Source organism: Clinocottus analis, unplaced genomic scaffold, assembly GCF_023055335.1.
Source record: "Clinocottus analis isolate CAN_PGR_092001 unplaced genomic scaffold, fCliAna1.0.p SCAF_28, whole genome shotgun sequence".
Taxonomy (NCBI): Eukaryota; Metazoa; Chordata; class Actinopteri; order Perciformes; family Cottidae; genus Clinocottus; species Clinocottus analis.
Genome location: NW_027176020.1, coordinates 3,089,609 through 3,103,630, shown reverse-complemented (window position 1 = coordinate 3,103,630; position 14,022 = coordinate 3,089,609). Strand labels below are relative to the sequence as shown.

Sequence of the window (14,022 nt, the reverse complement as noted above, 5' to 3'; positions counted from 1 at the left end):
TTGAATAGCAGCCAGGAAGAAGGACAAATGAAAGTAAAGGACTGTTATGTTGGCAAATAGTAAAAAAAAAAATAGGTGTAAATATGAATAATAACAGTTTAAAAAATCAAACTAATTAAGAAATATGTGTTTTTGTAAATTTTAAACGATACAAAGACTGCAAATATATAAATAAATACTAAATGGACGATGTACAGTATGTACATGTACAGGATGTGGGACGTATATTTACATTACCAGATGATATGTGCATATCAAAAGCAGGGATTATGTCGGTGTTCTTGTGTTTTTGACAGGATATTAAATGTACATCAGTATGTAATCACCATACTTAGACATTTTAGCATTGTTGTAGCCATGCATTGTGTTTAAAGATAAAACGAGCACTACTATTATCATATTTTTGTGCAATACTGTTATATCTTTTATATTTTGTGCCTTATTTTTTATATGTATACAAGTTTATTGTAATTCTGTGCTAGAAGGACCGAGCAAAATAAGCTTTTCATTGCATAGAATAACTGTTATCTGTGCATATGACAGTAAAAACATCTTGAATCAGAGTGCCGGCCTGCAGGAAGAAACTGTCCTTGCATCTGGTTATTTTGGTCGTGCAGTGTTATCGATGACCAGAGGGGTTTCAGATTCAGGGTGTTTCAGGCGTTTCTGTGTCTGCCGCCTCTCTCTGACTCGTCTCTGCGTCCTCAGCATGACGGAGGGCTTGGGCCAGCTGACGGACGGCGTGTGCGGCCTGGATGACTTCACGCACAGCCACGTGTACAACGTGTGGCCCGGCTACGACTACGTGGGCTGGACCAACGAGAGCTTCCCTGGCGGATACGTGGAAATCATGTTTGAGTTTGACCGCACGCGCAACTTCACCACCATGAAGGTGAGCGCTTCTCCCGATGACGACGATGCTTTTCCCTCCCGTGTGTGTGTGTGTGTGTGTTTTTAAAAAGAAATCCTTAAGCGCGTCTCCGTCCGCGCGCCCAGGTGCACTGCAACAACATGTACTCGCGGCACGCCAAGGCCTTCCGCCAGGTGGTGTGCTACTTCCGCTCGGAGGCGGACTGGGAGGCCACGCCGCTCGCCTTCATCCCCGTGGAGGACGAGAAGAACCCCAGCGCCCGCTTCGTCACCGTCAACCTGGCCAATCACATGGCCAGCGCCATCAAGTGCCAGTTCCACTTTGCTGACGCCTGGATGCTGTTCAGCGAGATCACCTTCCAGTCAGGTAGAGGCCGAAGAACCGCGTGTAGGATCTGTGATTATAGACTTTAAGACTCAAAAGGGTATATTATGTGTTTGAAGCCTTCTCATTTCATTTCTAACACTCTCTGTGTCGTCTTTTTTCTTCTTTTTTTTTTAGATACAGCCATGTACAACACCACCCTGGCTACACCCGAGACGGGACAGCCACCGAACATACAACCAGGTCAGTGATCACGACCACGTGGATGAGAAGACCTGCACACGTTTCATAAAACGCGTGGCAAATAACCAAAAAAAAGCATCTTTTTCGTTGCATTTGAAGATCTTTAATGTCTGTCGTAAGCAAATTGTATTTGGTTTCTTGTTTTGTTTTATGGTGCTTTTTTTTTTTGAAGGCGAGAAATAGTGAAAAATAACCACAAAAAAATGCATCTTTTTTGTTGCATTTGAAGATCTTTAACGTCCCGTAAGAGGATTTTTATTTCTCCAGCAGCAAGACAGACACGTGAGAGAATAAGACAGTTAAAGACATTGAAAGTGCTGATTGCATTTAAACAATACAGAGCACATGAATGGGGATGAGGTGAAGTGTCGGCTGTGCAGAGAGCAATGAGACAGTTTATCACAATTAAGAGCATCTCGTGTACAGATTCCTTAATTCCTTAAGGAGTTTCTAGCTTCCTGTTTCTCACCTTCAGATCCTCAAAGCAACGAATCAATGAGAAGGTCAAGACCTGAGTAAAAGAACTTTAAAATGAACAAACAATCGTCTAATACTCCTTGGCGTGACAGTAAAAAGGTCTCTCTCCTTGTCTCCCTTCCCCCAGAGGACGACCCCACCCACAAAATCGACGACAGCAACACCCGGATTCTGATTGGTTGCCTGGTGGCCATCATCTTCATCCTCGTGGTCATCATCGTCATCATCCTGTGGCGGCAGGTGTGGCAGAAGATGTTGGAGAAGGTGAGCTCCAGTCACAGAGTCATTTCCATATATATATATATATATATATTTTTTGTTGAGTCTTCTTTCGGGAGGTGGTCAGATCTGTTCCCTTCAACCCCTCCGCGTCCTTTATTCTAGGCCTCTCGCCGGATGCTGGACGATGAACTAACTGCTAGTTTGTCAATACAGAGTGAGACGTTCGCTTACACCCACAACCAGTCGAGCACAATCAGCGAGCAGGAGTCTAATTCCACCTACGAGCGCATCTTCCCCCTCGGCCCCGACTACCAGGAGCCGTCGCGCATCATTTGTAAGCTGCCGGAGTTTGCTCAAAGCTCAGAGGAGCCCGGTAGGTGGAGAGAAAAAGCAGAAGAGAAACCTCAGTCCGTGTCACATCCACGGCGTGGACAGTCCCTCCACCTCGTCGCCACGCTCAGTCACAGTTTCCCCACGTTGTGTTTCCAGCGTCGAACAGCACAGCGGCTCCCAAATCCACCCCCACCGCCACGACCGCCGCCGCCGCCGCCGCCGGCGGCGTCCAGCAGGACGGCGCCCCTCACTACGCCGAGGCCGACATCGTGAACCTGCAGGGCGTGACCGGAGGCAACACGTACGCCATCCCGGCGCTGGCCATGGACCTGCTGTCGGGGAAGGACGTCGCCGTGGAGGAGTTCCCGCGGAAGATGCTCACGTTCAAGGAGAAGCTGGGGGAGGGCCAGTTCGGAGAGGTGCGAGCGCGTGTGCATCTGTACGCCTTTCCTCTCACTTCCTTCCATCTTTAGATGAGCTTTAACGTCGCGTCCCCCCCCTCTCCCCTTTAGGTGCACCTGTGTGAGGCAGAGGGAATGCAGGAGTTCATGAATAAGGAGTTTTTATTTGACATCCCAGAGGACCAGCCAGTTTTAGTGGCCGTGAAGATGCTCCGTTCAGACGCGGACAAGAATGCAAGGTACCGACTCCCAAACACCTCCATGTTTGAAACTAAAAAATACATCTTGAACTGGTAGCGTTGATACATCTTTTGACGTCTCTCTCTGTGTCGAAATCTGTAGGAACGACTTCCTGAAAGAGATCAAGATCATGTCGCGTTTGAAGGACCCCAACATCATCCGCCTGCTGGCCGTGTGCATCTACAGCGACCCCCTCTGCATGATCACAGAGTACATGGAGAACGGAGACCTCAACCAGTTCCTGTCCCGCCACGAGCCCGAGGGGCAGCTCGCTGCGCTCAGCAACGCGCCCACAGTCAGGTGGGTCCAGGAAACCAGTGAGCGAGAGAGAGAGAGAGAGAGAGAGAGAGAGAGAGAGAGAGAGAGAGGTCGACTGCGTACTTTGTCTTTTTTCACACTTCTTTTCTCTCCTCTGCTCTCCAGCTTCAACAATCTGTGCTACATGGCGGCTCAGATTGCGTCGGGGATGAAGTACCTCTCCTCTCTGAACTTTGTTCACCGGGACTTGGCCACGCGGAACTGCCTGGTGGGCAAGAACTACACCATAAAGATAGCCGACTTCGGCATGAGCAGGAACCTGTACAGCGGGGACTACTACCGCATCCAGGGCCGCGCGGTGCTGCCTATACGCTGGATGTCGTGGGAGAGCATCCTGCTGGTGAGGAGCACGAGTTAAAAAGGAAAAGGAATACTTACACCCACAAAATCACCATTTGTGTGTCAGTTACTCGCCCTGAAACGCTTGAAGAAAACAGGAAACTTGACATCAAGAATTGTCTTTGTTTTTGGACTCTCTCATTCATCGTGGAGGTGTAACTTTCTTCAGAAATTCAATTAACAGGGGGTGATTAAATATCAATATTATTATATTATATATTATATTCCTTTTATTTTAGACTCAGGAGTCCATATAGCAACAAACACAAATATAACAATATATATATAAAATACAATGTTTATACAAATGGCCGTTTTGGGGCTTCTTTAAAGTGAAGAAATGCAACTGAAATTCCATATTAAGATGAAAAATGTTGCCACAGACACCCAGTATATACTGTATCCACTATACATAATACTTCAAATATACAACTATTGCAATACTTTCCTTAGTGCCATTATGTCTCCCCCTTCACTAATAACGATGACTTAATAATTTGCCAATTTAACGACATATTTGGCTTTTATTCCTGAGGTTAAGTCCTTTTGTTTTGTGTTTACTTGCCGAGCTGATAGCCATCGTGTCACCGTGTTGTGTCGCGCAGGGTAAGTTCACCACGGCCAGCGACGCGTGGGCCTTCGGGGTCACCCTGTGGGAGATACTCAACTTCTGCAAGGAGCAGCCCTACTCCCAGCTCACCGACGAGCAGGTGATAGAAAACACCGGGGAGTTTTTCAGGGACCAGAAAAGACAGGTGAGCGTCGCCGCAAAACATTTAATCCACACATTTAAAAAAACAAAGTGTGTGTATTCGCTGGTTTAACTCTCGGGGCCCCCACGCCGTACAGATCTACCTGCCTCAGCCGGTGCTGTGTCCGGACTCGCTCTACAAGATCATGCTGAGCTGCTGGAGGAGGAACACGAAGGAGCGGCCCTCCTTCCAGGAAATACACCGAGCCCTCCTGGAAATGCAGCCGTAAAGCCGCACAGGGAGGCTCATCGTGTCTGGGAGGAAAGAAGAAGAAAGAAAAAATGGCGCAAAGACAACGGTATATATAGACCATGATGTTCACGATCCAGGTTCAAGCTATCTTTGTTTCAGGAGAGAGGAAACGGGATGAGGGCCGACTGACTGTGGGCTCCAGGACACGATTTTTGGAGACGCTGATTCGTGGTTACACTTCTGCAAAGATGGACAATACCAGAGACTTTTGGTGTGTGTGTGTGTGTGTGTGTGTGTGTGTGTGTGTGTGTGTGTGTGTGTGTGAGAGCTCAATCGGATGTTTTATAGACATACAGGTATTACTAGAAAAAATCTATTCTGTGTTTTGATACGACGAACCCCCGAAGGTTCGGTCGTGACCTGTTCGAACACATAAATGTAGCATTGAAGTGACATTCGGCACTTTTGAAAATGTTTGATTTCTTTTATTTTTTTATATATCAGATTTCCCCGTGTTACAATGTTGCTTCAATGTAGCGGGAAACCGTTTGATTTCTTTTCAAGTATTTCATCTCAGACGAACTCCACTCATTCAGAACAACGAGGACATCCTGGTAACACTTTCTATGACGCCCATGTGCATTATAATCATATTTATACTGTGTTACAATCTGCGTATAACACTGTAAAGTTATAGTTATAAGCACTCATACATATGCATGCTTTATAACAATGATAGTAACACATTATAAAGCATTATATAATGACTTGTAAGGTCAAGAATCATAGTAAATGTCACTCACAGATGTTTTTTTGTCATCATAATGTTTTATATTTTAATATTGTAATAAACTATAATGCATTATAATGTCATTATAATTTACTTTAAGTGTTCATTGTTTTCTTAAAATAATTAAATCTGCAACAACGACACGCAAAACTTTGTCAAATACAACAATGACCAGTTAGAGTAATTTATAATCATGATAATGCATTTAAAAAAAACATTATAATGTCTTATATTATAATACACTATGATGCTTTCAAATCAAATGTCACTGAGTCAGTAATTATATAAAAATTATGATACTGGACCTTATAAATAGTTATATAATGCTGTATATAATGAGCTATCGTCATTGTTATAAATCATTATGAATGAATGCTTATAATTATATAGTACAATAAGCGGATAATAATGCATTATAAGTATGTTTATAATGCATTATAGACCTATAAAGTGTGACTTCAATACCAAGAAGCTCCGTCTTTCTAATTCCTTCAGTGATTTGAACACAAAGTTATATGACTGTGTATTTTCAATAGATAAATGTCTAAATAGCAATATTTTGTATTCATATTTATATGTTCATGTTCCGTTTATGTTCTGTTGGTGTATTTGTGGATTAATATTCTCTTTAAGTTGACGTTTATCACATTTTGGTGTTATTCACTAACTTCATCGCTCGCATTTCAGATCCAAACACCAAACAAACTGTGGCCGAAGATTTTTGTTTGTGTGTGTGTGTTTGTTTGTTTGTTTGTTTGTTTGTTTGTTTGTTTGCCACTGTAAAAGTGTTATTGTCCCGCGTGAAAATGAAATGTAATTCTCTGATAGTTGATCAGGATGTTGGGTTTCTGTCATGTTGGTTAAACGGTGTGTGTGTGTGTGTGTGTGTGTGTGTGTGTGTGTGTGTGTGTGTGTGTGTGTGTGTGTGTGCGTGTGTGTGTGTGTGTGTGTGTGTTTACGGTACATGTTTATAGTTCGTCTCAGTTGGCAAAGAAAGTTCCTCTTAAATAAGGAATGTAGAGGAAATGGGAATGTTCAGCCTAATTAATGTGTTTGATTGGATCAGAATGATTGTTTCAGCTAAGTTTGCATTAGCTGACGAGAGCTAACAAGCTAATTACTTATTCCCAGGTTTTTTTTTAATTTTATTGGCGTGTGCTGCATTCTTTCCTCTTCTTCTCCAGCACACGTCTGTGTATAACTCTCTCGTAGCTTGAACTTCATACTGCATACCACTGTTTTCCTGCCACTTCAGCTGTATTTACAGGCTCTTATCAGAGTTCATAAAAGACACTCATGTCTGCCCTTATGCATGATATTTTCAACGTTTCTGTGGAAGTTCATCCTTATCTTTCTGTGTTTTGCAATCCAGGAGAACAAGATTAGTACACGTAAGTTAAATATTCATTTTTTTGACACACATTTGGCTGTTCATGCAGCGTGTGGTGATTTTCATCGAATAGAGAAAATCTTTTCATTGCATTTACAATCCGTGTGTTTTAATGAGTTGTGGGCACCCTGGCAGATTTCATGTTTAGTTTTAATACATTTTTGTACTCAAATGTTTGTTTGTTTTCGGTGAGAATGGTTTTTATATACGTTGTAAACACATGTTGTACATTGATGGACGAAATACAAATAAAATTTAAACCGAAAACTCTTTCTCTGTATGTGCTCTTGCTTCATTCATGACGTCTGATACGCTGCAGCACTGTGGGCGGGGCCTCGAGCTGAGCCGATTGGTATCCGGCGCTCATTGGCTGAGAGCTGCGGGCAGTGTCCAATCACAACGCTGGGGGCGTGGTTAACTCCATGACTCCACTCACTCAACCGGATACCGAACTTGTTGCATGGAAGGAAAGAAGATCGCCGGCTTTAAAACAAACGTTTTCTGTGCAGTTTTGACTTCAGTTTTGACAAGAAAATATGAATAAGGTGGTTTTGGTGACGGGAGCAAATAGGTAACCGCTGCATGAATTGTTTTTTATTATAAACCTTGACAGGCATCTAAAGTTTAAGTCACGACACAAAAGACATTTAGATAATTTCCTCAAGGTCTTTTCTAGTCATGTCAGCTGTTGCTTGATTCCAGCGGTGCAATGTAACCAGTCTGCGAGTACTTTTACTCGAGTACTGCACAATATTGAGGTACTTTCTTGAGTATCTCCTTGTCTGCTACTTTACATAAAGTCATTTAAATGAGCTCCAACTTCACCAGCTGCAAAATAAAAAGTGATGAACACAATGATTGCAACAATAATTATTCAGTAATATTTATGATTCTGGAGTGGATATTGAGTCTGATTCTGCACAATGAGTACTTTTACTTAAAGTATACTTTGATGCTAATACGTCTCTACTTAGATTACAGAGTATGTATATACTATTGTAGTATTACTTTTGCTGGAGTACATGACCTGAACACTTCTTCCATGACTGGTTAATTATTGAAGACGTGTATATTGTATTCATCCAAATTGATTTATTTATGTGACTCTTTTTAAAATCCCCTTTGCCGAGAGAGTCCTGACCCCAAATGGCGGCGTCACTTTGTCCCACACAGAACGTGTGTGTGTGATAGTGTTGGTCTGTGCCGTGATAACGGGGTGTGTAATGACGTCGTTGTCTCCCTGCAGCGGCATCGGCCTGGTGCTGTGTGAGCGTCTCCTCTCGCAGGACTCGGAGGGTCTCCAGCTGTGTCTGGCCTGCAGGAACATGCGGCGGGCTCAGGCCGCTCGCTCGGCCCTCCTCGCCTCTCACCCCGGCGCCCAGGTGGCCCTGCTGCAGGTGGACACCAGCAGCGTCTCCTCCGTCCTCGCCGCCGCTCAGGAGGTCAAACTCAGGTGGGGGGGGGGACTGCGCTCAAAAGGGAACATTCGCATCACCAGGTTGCATCCTTTATGTGTGTATTGTGATTGATTCCTGCAGGTACAACCGTCTGGACTACCTCTACCTGAACGCAGGCATCATGCCAAACCCTCAGTTTGATGTCAAGGCCTTTTTCAGGGGCCTCTTCTCCAGGTACTCGAGCTGCGTCAGAGGCTTTGTATTCTTTGACGTGCCTGTATGTATACGGTATCGTAGCTCCGTCACTGCGAGCTAAACACTCAACAAAGTCACAACTTTTTGCTGTCCTGGCTCCTCGAATGTGAAATGAACTTCCCATGAACAGCAGAAAGTGTCTACATCTTCCACCGCAAACCAAAAAAAACCACATCTTTTCCGACTACACCTTGAATAAGGAAGGTAGCGCAGTAGTAGCACTTAAATGGCACTTCCTTATAGTGCTTTGTAGTTTTGCTTTCTTTAAGTAATTGGACTTTTCTTGATTCTTGTTGTCCTGAGTTTGTACTTGCAGTCGAATGCACTTATTGTAAGTCACTTTGGATAAAAGCGTCAGCTAAATGTAACTCAGGTTTCTCTATGACATCTTTATTCCAGTCGTATCATCGCCATGTTCGCCACCGGTGAGGGGATTCTCACGCAGAAGGACTGCGTGACCCCCGATGGCCTGCAAGACGTGTTCGCCACCAACCTCTTCGGTCACTTCCTTCTCGTGAGTATAACTGCTATTTTGTCTGCTGAATTATAATGTATGGTTTCATCCGCTCATATACAATCTAATGCAAAACCGTGTTTCCTTCAGTGTTCCTGCAGGGACACTCGTTCCACTCAGCTGTTCACCCTTGATGGAATAAATATAGGTGATACTGGATCCATCTGTCATTGAGCAACGCTGCTCATTAAATATTAACAGTGCCCTTCTAGGTATAAGGTCAACGCGGAAAGTATTCCGCCGACTGCGCGTTTGCAGATGAATCCTGTCGCGTATTAAGTTGCCGTCACAAAGGAAACCTTCTCGAAAGACTTCAGCTGAAGTGACGCATCACATTTTTGGTAATGTTCCTCTTAGGAAATAAACATTGCTGATTAATTTCAGGAAACTAAAAGGACTCTATGTGGCATCAGAAGCTTTAAATCTACAGCACATCTTAACCAGTTAGTATATATTTAACTTTTATTTACACATGGTAATCTCATCGAGACACAGGGTTTCAGTCACACAAAAGCAATGCGACAGGACACTCATACACACACAATAGAACACTAACATAAGGGATATGTGCAAAAGGAGTTTAAACCTATGAACTAAAACAGTTGCAGACCAGATGGGATAGTTTGAGACTCTCACGGTGAGATAACCCTCTCGGAAAAATTTTAAGGTTTCACAATAAAACACGAGTTCATCAGTTACAATAATCCTAAAAGGAATTAGAATATAATTATATTAAACAGAATTATAAACCTGATAAAAGATACCAAGCAACCACAACATATGAACAAGCATCTTAGCTTACAGTTCACATCCCTTTGGCTTGTTCAATTCAAATACTAAATGAAAAATAATATGCGCTGTGAGCTTTTAGATTGAAGTCCTGTGATTTACTCACAATACTGTTTGTGTGTCACACCTCTCACAACACTATCTTACCTGCTGTTGAGCGAATGTCGTACACCAGAACTTGTCAATGAAAATCATTGTATTCTTGCAAGAAGAGGCCTTTTTATTACTTAACAACAGGCAATATGACATTAAGCAGCTGCTGCATGACCCCCAGCATTCATCCAAATGCAGCTTTGATAGTTTACACACACCTCTTCACTTAGATAAGAATATCAAACACCACTAATAATATAAAATTGACATTACACTTAATATAAGTTATTTCCAGAGTCCTTAAAGGCAGTTTGGGGGATCGTGCTGGACAGCTTTTTTATGGTGGCAGAATAGGAGGAGGCCTTTTTTTTTAATGCACCAAATTCTGTCCAGAATGAAGGGATGGGACGATTGGAAGAGCAAAGGTTACGGCAGCACTGTTCACTGGACATGTAAGAGGATACATGAGTGGGCCGCAGACCAACAATGGACGCATAAAGGAAGTGTCATAGTGCAAAGTTCATTGATAACGATTGCAAGATATAAGAAAAAAAGTGCATGAACATGAGTGAAATCATCTGTTTCTCACACGAACAAAATAAAATCCCCCCCCCTCCCTTTTGGAGGCCACGGTGTGTTCATGAGTGTATTGTCGCGCTTGTGTTGTCCTCCCGTGTCGCCGGCACAGATCAGGGAGCTGGAACCGGTCCTGTGCCACGCGGGCCGGACGTCCCGGCTGATCTGGACCTCCTCCAGCAACGCTCACCGCTCGGCTTTCAACCTCGAGGACGCGCAGCACCAGAGAGGCACCCAACCCTACAGCTCCTCCAAGTACGCCTCCGACCTGCTCAGCCTGGCGCTCAACACGCGCTACAACAAACAGGTCGGCACAAACGCACACAAACAACCCTCCCTTGCTGCGTACCACCCGTGTGTTTTTGCTTAGTCCTTGTTGATGACTGTCTCTAGGGTTTGTTCTCATCCGTCACTTGTCCTGGGTTCGTGATGACCAAGCTGACCTACGGGATCCTGCCCTCCTTCCCAGCCGTCCTCTGGACTCTGCTTCTGCCCGTCTTTTGGCTCGTGAGTGCACCTCTGATGGTTTTAACTGAATGACACACACAGACACACACAAGTGGAGGTTGTATCTGAATGCATCTCTCTTTCGAATATAGATACGAATATTCACCAACACCTTCACCCTGACGCCTTATAACGGAGCTGAAGCCCTGGTCGGTGTCCACATTTTCAAATGTTCTTACACAGTTTAGTACAAATGACTTAATGAATGAATGCCGGTCTTTCCTGCAGGTCTGGCTTTTTAAGCAAAAGCCTGAATCCTTGGACCCTCAAGCCAAGTACCACAGCTTAACATCTGCTCTAGGAAACAACTACACACAGCCGCGAAAGGTACAAGAAATACTAATAATCTGTAATAAATTATGAACCGGGGAGAAAAAAAGGATGTGAGTTTTGTGCCTTTCTGTTCCGCTTTCGGCAGATGGACATCGACGTGGAAACATCGGACACTTTGTATGAGAAATTGCTGCAACTGGAGCGCGACGTGAGAGAGAGACTGAAGGAAAGAGCAAAAGGATCACAGTATTCCTGCAGGACTTGATGCGGATCAAACAGTCTGGGAAGGAGAGCAGCGTATTCCTCTCCGTCTCCGGCATACTTCCTTTCAGAGCTCACAAAACACAGCAGCTGCAATTAAAGCACAAATACTTGCAGTGTGCAATATATCTATGTATATATAACGTCTGTTATAGGACAAAGGACCAGAGTTGTGTATGTTGTTTGAGTTTTGGGGCAATAAAACTGAGCAATGCCCGTTTCCTCGTCCACGTCTTTTCAGTCCATCCACAACGTAAATAAGTGTATCAGAAGGGAAAACGACACAAAACGCGCTCAGGTCACAAACTTTTCGGGACTTTGTCCGATCTGGTTGCTGATGCCACGGTCCTCGCGGCAAAAAGTGGTGCAGTCCGACAGCAGGCTGTCGGTGTCATCCCAAAAGTTGACGTACGTAGGGCGCGCGAGCTCCTCGGCCGCGGTGTACGGCGGCGCCGCCGGCAGATGCGCAACGTTGCACGCGCACCTGAAGTTCCGCTGCGGCGGCGGGTCCTCTTCCTCCTCCTCTTCCTCCTCTTCGCTCAGTTTTGGGTTGCAAAAAGCCCACACCATCCCGCAGAAGTAGACGAAAAACGTGCCCATGACCATCACCATGAGCGCGTAGGACTCCATCATGGCTTTGGCGACTGGAGATGTCATCGCTCCGGATCACGTGCAGGAATAAGACTCGGCCGAGTTGCAGAAGCGCGTGCAGGAGGGACCGACCGACCGACCGACCGACCGACCCCCACCCCCTCTCCCGCCCGGCGTCACCAGCCCGGGGGGCTGGACCACGAGACCGACGAGGAGGGAAGCGACGCCAGCCATGTGTTTAATTCATGTTTAATAAGAATATGAGCATTGTGACAGCAGAAGCCAAACTGTAAGTGCAATAAACTCAGTTGTATGTTTATTAACATAAAGAACATTGAATACAATATTTCATTAAACATATAATGAAAACATCAATTTGCCTAATTAATGTTTGAGGATAAAACTGAACTCCATCTACTGTATTTATGTATATATATATATATATATATATATATATATATATATATATATATATATATATATATATATATATATATATACTTCCATACCGATACCAATACCGTCATACATATCATATATAATGTATATGTGTATGTATTATATATACATACTAATACTTTCATATATATACATATATTAATACTGTATATATGTGTATATATAATACTTCCATACACATACCAAAACTTTCATATATATGTATTAATCAACTGCATACAATATACACTTATATACAGTATATAAGCGTATAATATATACGTATATACGTCGATAAATAAATAAATATATATATTTGTATGAAAGCATTGATATGTGTATGAAAGTATACTTTCAAAAACATACCAATACTTTCATATATATTTATATTAATCTACTGTATATAAGTGTATATATTATGTATGCTTTCATACACATACCAATATTTTCATGTATATATGTGACCCTATTTCAATATCTTTTCTAAAGCAGCATGTTCCCTGTTAATCATCCAGCCTGTTATATTTTGATGTAAAGCTTCCACTTTCTTTTTCATCAATTTCTGGTGATTTCTTCTAGTATTTTTCAGCTGCATGTTCAGAAGTCTCTTTCTGCTCATATTGTCGGTCCGGTCGGTTGAACCGCTGTACAGTGTTTTGTTCTCCATATATAAAACAAGCCCTTCATGCAAAATGACATCTATTGTTTGGCTTTTGTATGGTTTTTGTGACCGACCTTAAAGGTACAGTGTTTAGCATTCTGGGGGGATCTTTTGCTAGATATTGAATATGTTTTATTTAGCGTATAATCACCTGAAAACAGGAATCATAGTGTTTGTTATCTTAAAATGAGCTGTACATCTACATTTCTACAGTAGCCTAGAAAGGACAAACCAAACACTGGCTCTAGATGAGATGTTCTCTTTTATATGTGTGTTGGCACACAGGAGAAACTCAGAACTGATGTGTCCCAATTCTACGCACTGCACCTTTAAGTGCAAAGCTTCATTTGTCTCCCTGCAATCATTTAACTCAGCTGGCAGGGTTTGACTTTCCTTATAAGGTAAAAAGAAAAAACATCCAGCACTCACAACTCCTAAAATACCAACAGGGAGGCTTTCAAGCGTGTTTGTTTTTGTTGTAGCTTCACGTTTGGACCAAGTTTTAACCACTCAGGCAAACAAATAGCCTGAAAACATCTGATGAAATTCAAAGATACCACAACTAAACTATAATATATACATGATGAATATTGGACACACAGTGATACTCTATAATAAGACTAAAGCCATATATCTTAGCGTTCAATATCCAGTCCTTAAAAAGGCTTATTTTGTCAACATTAGTACACCAAAAAATATAAAATAATGATTTCAAAAAGGTGTATATCCTCTAACGTAAACTTCTAATGAATCTGTGGCATCAACAAGAATAAGT

General features: G+C 43.0%; 2 protein-coding genes across 2 annotated transcripts in view; both read left to right on the top strand.

Moving 5' to 3' along the window:
• The window catches only part of ddr2a (discoidin domain receptor tyrosine kinase 2a), a 31,679-nt gene extending 26,344 nt beyond the window's left edge, over positions 1–5,335 (top strand). The window contains exons 7-17 of the mRNA XM_068592952.1: positions 709–892; positions 997–1,237; positions 1,373–1,438; positions 2,043–2,179; positions 2,300–2,510; positions 2,627–2,889; positions 2,983–3,110; positions 3,214–3,411; positions 3,535–3,769; positions 4,374–4,523; positions 4,618–5,335. Of these exons, the coding sequence (XP_068449053.1) occupies positions 709–892; positions 997–1,237; positions 1,373–1,438; positions 2,043–2,179; positions 2,300–2,510; positions 2,627–2,889; positions 2,983–3,110; positions 3,214–3,411; positions 3,535–3,769; positions 4,374–4,523; positions 4,618–4,749 (1,945 nt within the window). The 3' untranslated portion in view covers positions 4,750–5,335. The remainder of the gene's footprint in view (positions 1–708; positions 893–996; positions 1,238–1,372; positions 1,439–2,042; positions 2,180–2,299; positions 2,511–2,626; positions 2,890–2,982; positions 3,111–3,213; positions 3,412–3,534; positions 3,770–4,373; positions 4,524–4,617) is intronic.
• A 2,093-nt stretch (positions 5,336–7,428) lies between these two features.
• Positions 7,429–11,685, top strand: hsd17b7 (hydroxysteroid (17-beta) dehydrogenase 7). The gene is made up of 9 exons (XM_068593061.1): positions 7,429–7,463; positions 8,139–8,345; positions 8,431–8,523; positions 8,944–9,058; positions 10,629–10,823; positions 10,910–11,023; positions 11,116–11,172; positions 11,252–11,350; positions 11,442–11,685. Exons 1-9 carry the CDS (start codon positions 7,429–7,431, stop codon positions 11,559–11,561), a joined length of 1,035 nt encoding a protein of 344 aa, XP_068449162.1. The 3' UTR covers positions 11,562–11,685.
• The last annotated feature ends 2,337 nt before the right edge of the window (positions 11,686–14,022 follow it).